The sequence below is a fragment of the Herpailurus yagouaroundi genome, unplaced genomic scaffold, assembly GCF_014898765.1.
Source record: "Herpailurus yagouaroundi ecotype Mexico unplaced genomic scaffold, PumYag 100, whole genome shotgun sequence".
NCBI classification, from domain to species: Eukaryota; Metazoa; Chordata; class Mammalia; order Carnivora; family Felidae; genus Herpailurus; species Herpailurus yagouaroundi.
The window spans coordinates 8,315,055-8,324,168 of NW_024412391.1; the positions used below are offsets into that span (position 1 = coordinate 8,315,055).

Genomic DNA, 9,114 nt, shown 5'->3' on the forward strand with positions numbered 1-9,114 from the left:
CGGCCCGCATTCTGTTTTTTTTGAATATCAGTTTTTAATATTTTGTGGTTTTTTTATTGGGGCGGCAGCTGGCCACCCCCCCCCCCCCCCCCCCCCGACAGCTAAGAATAACTCGGTAGCTTAGCAAAATTAAAGGGTGCCCTGAGGCCACAGAATGTGCTTTTCGTCCTCGGTTCCCACACGCTGCCACCTGCCACACCAGATCAAGTGCATCTCGGTGGTGCCTTCCCGCAGACAGGAACCCAGAAACGTGTCCCTCTGCTCCTCCCCCAAGCCGTGACCCTGGAACAAACAGCGGCAGATTTCTCTGGACGCCAGTCATCTCTTTATTCCATCAGTGACCAACACCACAGCACCACAGACGCGGCAGGGGGCCTGCCTGAGAGCCCCAGCGAGGCAAACAGGGCGGATGGAGGGGGCCCTGTAAGGGGAAGGCCTCCCTCCCTGCCTCCCCAGCACCCCGGAGAAATGACTGTAATGCACTCTGTGACGGTGCCGGAGGAAGTATTCCAGGCCTGGGCCAGGGAGGGATTTGTTGGGGTGGCTAAGGGTGGACTCTGAACTTGAGAAGGGACCGTGTGCAGACGTGTGCGTGCATGCGTGGGTGTGCATGTGTGTGTGTGTGTGTGTTTGGGGGACGCCTACACTACTGAGCATGTGGGATTTGACGGCTGAACCACAGGACCTGCCTGGGGCCAAGGAAGCCAGGAACCAGGGCTGTGGGACCCGAATGGGGGCCGGAGCGCAGGCCACCCTCCTCACTGCTTCGCCTTGGAGAGCAGCCTGGGGCGGGCAGGTCTCGGCGCCTGGCTGGAGAGCTGCCTCTGGCCTGACCCACCTCATGTGTAGGCCATCTTGCTGCACACCCAGGGCCGGGTCATAAGACACTCCGTCGACACCAGCCTGGTGGGCTCCACGAAGACGCACTCTCCCAGGCCCGAGATCGGGAATCTGGGGCCAGAAGACAAGAGAGCAGGCAGTTAGAACCTGGCACGCACAGCATGGCCCCGGAGGCCCTGTGACCTGTCCCTTCCCTCCGGAGCCACCTTCTAGTGCTTTGGGCCCCAAGAGAACTTTCTCGTGCAGCCTCTCATTGTTTCCCTACCGTGTCCACCACGGCTCCAGGCACGCTGGGGATGTCCGCAGACATCTCCTGAACACAACTGCACTTTCCTGTCCTTCCAGAGTTAGCTCACTCATCCGTCCCGTGAGCCAGTATCCGGTTCAGGACCACCCTCTGCCCCCTGCTCCCCAAAGCACCTGCCTACACCACGGGCACCGCCTGTCACAGCTCGTGGGGCCTGTGTCTGTCCCCGCCAGCCCCCCCAGGCAGTCAGCTCCTGAACAGCGGGCTCCATGCCTCCCTCATCTCGGCTCCCCTGCAGCACACGGTGTCCAGCACAGGAAGAGCTCAGCAGAGATGAGCTGAATTAAACTAGCTCACAGGGGTGGACCTGATTAACCCCAGCGTTTGATACCCAGGCTGTGTTGCCCACAAATTCACTGACCTCATCGGTGGACGTGGGGGTTGGGGGTCCTTTCTACCTCAAATCATTCCTGTGAATTTCAGTATTGCTTCTTAACCTCATTGGTCACCCTGATCTGAGTTCCCTGCCAAGGCTGGAGCCAGGGTCTCACAAGAGAGGACACCAGAATGACCTCAAGAGAGACTGCCAGGCAGGACCACCTCGGTGCCAGAGAAACGTGGCCTAGAGGCCCTTTGGTTGACAGGTGGTCGGCACACTGGGAACCCCAGCCTCCGGGGCTCTCCCAGCTTCTGAGAACAGGAAGCTTCCAGATGAGGGGAGAAAGGGGCAGAAAATGCAAGACTTCTCAGCAGCTCTAAGGATAGGCCTGGGGTGAAGGCAGGAAACGGAAAGAGAGAAAAAGGAAGAGACAAAAGAGGACAAAGAGACAAGGGAGCCCGGGGAACGGAGGGAAGGAGCTGATGAGCTGCTCGCCCCCTAGAGGCTACCAGCGACTGATGCAGCCCCCAGCCAGTTTCGAATGGGAAGGCCACGGTGGAGCGCTGGCGGTCAGTCCTCCCGCCTCCCCTGCCTTGGGGTCCCTCCTGCATCATCATCACCATCATCAGGTGAGCAGCCTGGTCTCTCGGGTCTGGACTAGAAGCTGAGGTTCTTATTCCCCTGTACGCACTCCCCTGTGTTTCCCCAAGCCTGGACTGCCCCCCCCCCACTATCCTCCCCCCCCCCCCACTGCCACAGACATACACCCCCCGCTGCCCACGACCACTGCCACCGGCACCCCACAAACCAGTCCCTGAGACGGCACACCTGCCACCCATCACACACTCCCATCCACACCACTCGGGTCGCACAAGGGACACCACCACTGCACACGCCCCCAGCACCCTCAGGAGATGTTTTCTCTAAGACCATGTGCACAGCGCCCAGGGCTCGGAGCCCCCCTCTTCCATGATAACAATGTTTAAGCAGCACACAGCTGCCGGGAATGGAGGCCCCATCTCCGGCAGCTGTGGTCACGTGGCTAAGTTCTGGCCAATGCAGAGGAACATCCGGGGCCTGTCTTGCCCTTCCTCGGGGCCACCCTGAGCCACGCAGACCGGCCGCTACACGGACGGGGAGCCCCAAGATGGAAAAAGCCTGGCGGCGGAAAGCTCCGGTGGCTACATTACAGCAGAGCCGCCAAAGCAGGCTGCACGGGAGAGGACAGGGAAGTAAAGCCCTTATCGTTTTCTCTGTCCCACGCCGCTGAACCTGGAGGTTAGTAGCTCTAGCTGGCCCAGACCCGGGGGGCTGTCTCTGGGGGGTTGTGTCCAGGGAGCTAGGCCTCCCCCAGTCTAAGCTCAGGGGCCAGAAGATGAAGCCTCAGCTCACGTGTCCGGGTCAAACGGGTCCCCGTTGACCCAGTGGAATTCGTCCCCCACTCTGCGCAGGCCAATCCAGGGCTCCCTCCGCGTGAACTTGAACATAAACTCCTGTACCAAGGAAAGAGGGAAACCTGAGTCATACGAGGTCTCCTGGCTGTTCAGACATGCCAAGACTAATCTCGGCTGAGAAGGCCGGCTCCCAGGACGTACAGACACTGAAAGGGGGTCCGTCACTGCATCCCGAAAGTAAGGAGCTGGGGTCACAGAGTGCCCTGCGCTCCCACTGACCTCCGTCGCAGCACTGGCCCGCACTAGCCTTGGGGCCCGGAGCGTGCCTGCTGAACCGGGAAGCCTGGAACAAAGTTCATCTTCTGAGCTCAGATTCTTCGGGGCACCTGGGTGGCTCGGTTGGTTAAGTGTCACCTTTAGCTCAGGTCATAATTTTGTGGTTTGTGAGTTCGAGCCCTGCTTCAGGCTCTGTGCTGACAGCTCAGAGCCTGGAGGCTGCTTCAGATTCTGTCTGTCTCTCTCTCTCTGTCTCTGCCCCTCCCCTGCCTGTGCTCCCTCTCTCCCTTTCTCCGTCTCTCAAAAGTAAACATTAAAAAATATATATTTATAAAAAAGAAGTGATTTTTAGATTATCCGCTATTTTGGATTGCCACGCCACTGTTACCCTCAAAATGCAAAACGGACCACAGACTGACTAATTGCATTTCTGTCACATTTATACTGATAAAACTGTTGGGGGCGTTAAGTGAGAGCTCATGCCCTGATGTGGACTCGTAGAAGATGCCAGCGTGTTCTTCATCCACAAGTGCCCTGGTAACTTGTAATTCTCACCCTTGGCAAAACTGAGTTGGGCTCGGCAAACCGGCCTTGGATTGAAACCATCGGCCTTCGCGACAGCCGCAGAAACGGGAGCCACTCGGGCTCCCGCCCCGTGGGGCCCACCAGCACACCCCAGGCTGGGTGCCTTCTGGAAACACGCCACGGGGGACGCCACATCCCAGGAGTGTGGTCCTCCCCGAAGGTCCTCCCCCCACCCCCCCCCCGGCCCAGGGCTCACCAGTTCCTTGTGGCTCTGAATCACAGCCAGCACAGCATCGTGAGTATGGCAGTGCTGCCTGCCCGTGTTCCAGTCTCTCGGCTCCTCAGAAAAGAAGTAGCATTTCCTTCCGTAGAGCAGCCAGTCCTCTGGGCAGGGCGCTTCGCACTTGATACAGCCCTTGGAAGCTGCCGGGAAGACCGAGAGGACTCAGTGTCCGCCAGCACGCCTGGCCCCTGCCTGGGCCTGAAGGATCCCCAACCCCCCCCCCCCGCCCGCCCCCCGCCTGACTTGGGTGCCCTCCAGTGATGACTCGGGTGGCTGTCTTCCCACGTGAGCGGCTCTCGCAGTGCCCGGCAGGTAATAGGTTGGTGACTAAATAAACGGTAAGGGAGATCTGGGAGGCTGGCAAGGCCACAACCGCCAGGGGAGGTGACAGCAGATTAGCCCCTGGGTTAAGATCTCATCTCTGTCTCTCAACTCCAGGAGGCTCGGAACCCCAGAAACAGAATTAGGAAAGACCTAGAGGCCACACGCGCTCTCTCCCCGGCCAGGGTGGGAACCACCAACCCCCTCTCGTTGGCTGTGCCCTCGGTAGCTAACGATTCAACCTGTTTCACTGCTGAACTGCTGCCAGGTTCCTTTTCAGTGTTGAGCCCCAACCTGCCTTCCCAAGACCTAGACCTCCAGGTCTAGGTTCTGCCCCTGGAGTGACCCAGAGCAAGCCCAGCCCGTCTTCTGCCGCCCACTTGAAGAAGGATGCCAGACTCCGCTCATCCAGGTTTCCATAATTCCTTGCGAAAGATGCTCTCCACACCCTTCTCCGTCCCGTCCGGCTCACTGTGGTACGTCCGCACGGTCACCAAAAGGCTGCCACCAGGACAGACAGAGGCGGCCCCACCCCCAGCAACAGTGCCATACTGCCTTCCAGTTGCTATGGGCTTTCCTGCCTGCAGACAGCTTCAGTGAAAAGAATCAGTGGGTACGTGCATACGTGCGCTTTCCTAGGCCGGCAGAACATACGCTTGGATCGTTTTCGTATGATCTGTTTCCAAGCCAGGTCTCCCCTGTGTCCTGAACTCGTGTAAATCACTTTGTAAGTCCATATGGATATCTTATTTTTATTTCTTCCACCTTTATCTCATTCACATGGGCTCATCTGAGTTTTGAAAGACACATTTTAATCTTTAATTTTTCTTTTCCATCTGTCTTCTAAGCATCCTTCCTCTGTCATCCCAAGCATCCTTGTAACACCTACAAATTCCATAAGCATATTTTTGTTTGTGTTCGTACGAGCGATTGATTAAAATGTAGACCAGGACAAAGCCAAGAACAGGCCTGTGGTTCTCCAGCCCCTAAGGATCTATAGCCGCATCGACACCAATTAAATAATCGACACTCTGGCTTATCTGCTCGGTGCACTGCGATCACTTGGGAGTATTGACCATGGTGAGGCCACTTTCAACTGCCTTTCCGCAAGGATCTCCAAAGAGCCTCTGTTGTGCTTTAGTAAAATCACAACATGCTATGTCTTTGCATGGCTCTGACCTCCCCAACCCAGCACTGGGACACCCAGTACCAGGAAACCAATTTAATTTGTAGTGATTATTCTAGGTTGAGCTGGCACCAGTGGTCACCATATTCTTTTCTAAACACTCACAAATCCCCTGATTATCACGCATGCCCGAAGGTGAGGATTTAGCAGGAGCCGATGTTGTCATTGGACTTTTCTCCCATTTTAAGGTGCCCGACTCTGGTCTTAGGGTGCCTCTCAAAGATTAAAGCCAGAGGCACTGAAATCACTTTGCAGACTCTTCAGAACCCACGACATACTTAGACTTGAATCCATTCAAAGCAACCAGATCTCCTGGTCATATAGCCTCACCTGTTCTTAGTTGCAGTTTCCTCCTTTTTATTCCTTTCTTCCTCCCTCCCTTCCTTCTTTCTTTTTGTCCTCGGCATTTAGGGGGACTGACACACAGCAGGGCTCAATAAATGTTCACTAAATGAATGAACGTGATCTTTAAAGGCCCTCATCCCCCAGCCATCTCCTTCAAGAAGCAGGGTCTGCCTAACTCCCCTCAAGCTGGTTTGTGTTCTTGAAGCACGTACGGAAGAGTCCCTAAGTAACATCGCTCCTTCCCCGCATGGCTTAGTAAAGGGGACATGTGGAGTCAATGTGTGACTATATTATTTTTGGCTACACTCTCATCTGGAAACAGCACTCTGTTTTCTGTGCTTTGTTCCCCACAGAATACGTAGTATGTCTGGAACCTTTCTTTACCTAATTAGACTTTACCTAATTTGACAAGGGGTGTATATGGATATAGGCGTCTCTGTATACACTTGCATAAATGCTCTGACATGCATGCTCACCCAAGATGCTCATCACCACCAGGATAGCGAACAGAAGGACTGCGATGGCCCCCAGCAGGAGACGTGTGGTGGTGTCTGAGAAGAAAAGAAAGCGGTTCAATACCCGGCCACCCACCCCACCGCCAATCCCCATCACCAGCCCCAAGTCCTCATAGTGAGAAAATCTGGCCTGAGCCCGGCAATCTGTGTTTTTTGTGTTTTTTTGTTTTTGTTTTTGAGAGAGAGAGAGAGAGAGAGAGCATGAGAGAGGGAGGGGCAGAGGGAGAGGGAGAGAGAATCCAAAGCAGGCTCGGCATGGAGCCCAATGCAGGGTTCGAACTCATGAACCAATGAGATCATGACCTGAGCTGAAATCAAGAGGCTGATGCTTGACTGACTGAGCCACCCAGGCGCCCCATCAATCTGTTTTAGCAAGCCCTCCGCGTGATTCAGATGCATGCTGAAGTCTGAGAGCCTGTGTTCTGGAACACAGTTCCGAATCTGTGACACTGCCCTCTCCCGGCTTAAAAGCCCTCCTTCCAAGGCTCTGCACTTGACCGTCTTCTGTGGTTGTTAGGCTTTCCAGTCCTCACCTCCTGCTGCTTCTCTGCCTGGTCCCCGGTTTTGGCCACATGGACTCCTTGAAACAACCCAACCCGTCCTCACAGCCCTGGGGCTGGGTCTCTGCCCTCAGAGCTCTCCTCCTCCACTGCTACCTCTGGAAATCCTGCCCATGTCTATACCTGCTATCCTCTTCACAATACCTCTGCCTTCTCCCCTTTTGTTTTTTCTATCACTGAAAATTTTTGTTTTATCTTTAAGGGAAGAACCCTTTGAGACTTCGGACAACCTATTAAAGTTCTTCTTACTGTCAGAACGTAGACATCACATAAAAGTTGCCATTTTAACCACTAAGTGTACAATGAATGGCGTTAATTACATCCATGATGTTGGGCAACTATCCCCACTGTCTTTTTAGTTTTACAAATAAACTTTCTCGTCACCCAAACAGAAACTCCATTCTGATTAAGCATTCATTCCCTGCTCCCACCTCCCCCTGCCAGCCCCTGATAATCTCGAAATCTACTTTCTGTCTCCACAAATTTGCCTAGTCTAGATATTTCATATAAGTGGAATCATACAATATTTGTCTTTTTGTGTCTGACTTATTTCACTTCAAGGTCCATCCACGTTGCAGCATGTGCCAGAACATCATTCCTTTTTATGGCTGCGTAATATCCCGTTGTGCAAATACATATATATATGCTATATGTGTATATATGGTGGTTGTTATTTACCCATTCATCTGTTGATCGACACTTGGTGGGGCGGGGGGGGGGACATGAACATCCAACCCATAACAATGTTCTTGAAGAAGCATCCCCCCAAACCCTTCTGAGCTTCTCTAATCTAATTTTGCCTTCTAAGCCCCCCTGCCACCCTGGAATCTCCCTTTACCGGCAGCCTGAGGATCTCTCTGCCTCCCTCAGGTACTGGCTCTCCTGCACTTTCTGTCCCACGCCTTCTTTTTTCTTGGTTTACTCCCTTGTTTGGGTGGAGCACGTCTTCCAATACAGAAAGGACAGAGCAGGACCACCACACCACACAACCACCAGCGGTAAACCATCGCACCGTGTCCTATGGTGAATGCTCCCCCCTGGAGCTGTGAAGTCAGAGGCCTGAGTACTGCAGGTTGGACAGAATTCTCCTGCAGAATGTTGAAGGCATTAATTAACAGTCTTCTAGCTCCAGTGTTGCTCTCGAAGAGTCTAGAGCCCTTCTCACCCATGATCCTTTTCATATCAATTGCTTTCCAAGGGTGCTGGCTGGCTCAGTTGGAAGAGCATGCCCCTCTTGATCTTGGGCTCATGAGCTGGAGCCCTACACTGGGTGTCGAGATCATTTCAATAAATAAATAAACTTAAAAAAAGAATAATATCAATTGCTATCCGCCCCCTGCCGGAAGCTTTTAGGATCTTTTCTTTATCCCTCGGTCTTCTAAAATTTCATCATGCATGCCATGCCCTAGTTTGGGTCCATTTGCGTCCACTAAAGTAGGCAATCAATGGGCCCTCTCCATCTGGAAGCTCCTGTCCTTTGGTTTCAGGAAATTTTCTTTAATTATATCATCAATGGTTTCCTCTTGTCCATTTTCTCTGTCCTCTTTCTGGAAGTCATATTCTGCAGATGTTGGACCACCTGAACTGGTCCTCTGAGTTTCTTTTTCTTTTTTCCCCCCCTTATCAACTATCTTTTTGCCTTTTTTGCTCTATTTCCTAGGAGATTTTTCTCAACTTTATCTTCCTGCTCTCCTGACTTTTCCATTTCTGCAAGTATTTTTAATTTTCAGGGTGGTGTGTTTGTTTTGCTATGGTCTGCTCCTGTTCTCTGAAGACCCACTCTCAAAGCATCCTGTTTTTAATGGTGCCATATTTGCTCTGATCTCTTTGAGGATATTGCCAACAGTTTTTTGGAGGGGGAGAAAAAGAGGAGAGGTGGACAGAAAGCTTAGTTCTCCTTGGATTGTCTGGGTTTCTTCCAAATTGCTTTTTTTTTCCTGTTCATTTGTTTTGGTCTCTAGTTTCCAAGTCAGAGAGTTTCCTCGGATGTCTGGAATTCCTTGGTTATTTGTTCCTGATTAATGCAGGAGGAAAGAGTCCACTGGGGCCTCTGAAGCTGGGAAAAGGCTTATTAACTGTGGGGTCCGAGCGGAGTGACCAGGTGGGGCTCTCTGAATGCCCCAGGTTTTTCCTCTTGGGTGGGCCAAAATTCCCGGAGAAGTCTCTTCTGTTTCCCTCCCAGGCAGAGAGGCTGGGAGACCATGCTAAGTATTCAGTATGTAAATGTCCGCTTACCTGCTTGC

The 9,114-nt window shown here is 53.1% G+C and overlaps 1 protein-coding gene across 1 annotated transcript; it reads right to left on the reverse strand.

Moving 5' to 3' along the window:
• Positions 1-302: 302 nt before the first annotated feature.
• Positions 303-6,420, reverse strand: CLEC2L (C-type lectin domain family 2 member L). The gene is made up of 4 exons (XM_040471804.1): positions 6,273-6,420; positions 3,918-4,084; positions 2,859-2,959; positions 303-951 (listed from the first exon to the last, which is right to left on the reverse strand). The coding sequence occupies exons 1-4, from the start codon at positions 6,403-6,405 to the stop codon at positions 840-842; spliced, it is 513 nt and encodes a 170-aa protein (XP_040327738.1). The 5' UTR covers positions 6,406-6,420; the 3' UTR covers positions 303-839.
• Between the last annotated feature and the right edge of the window lie 2,694 nt (positions 6,421-9,114).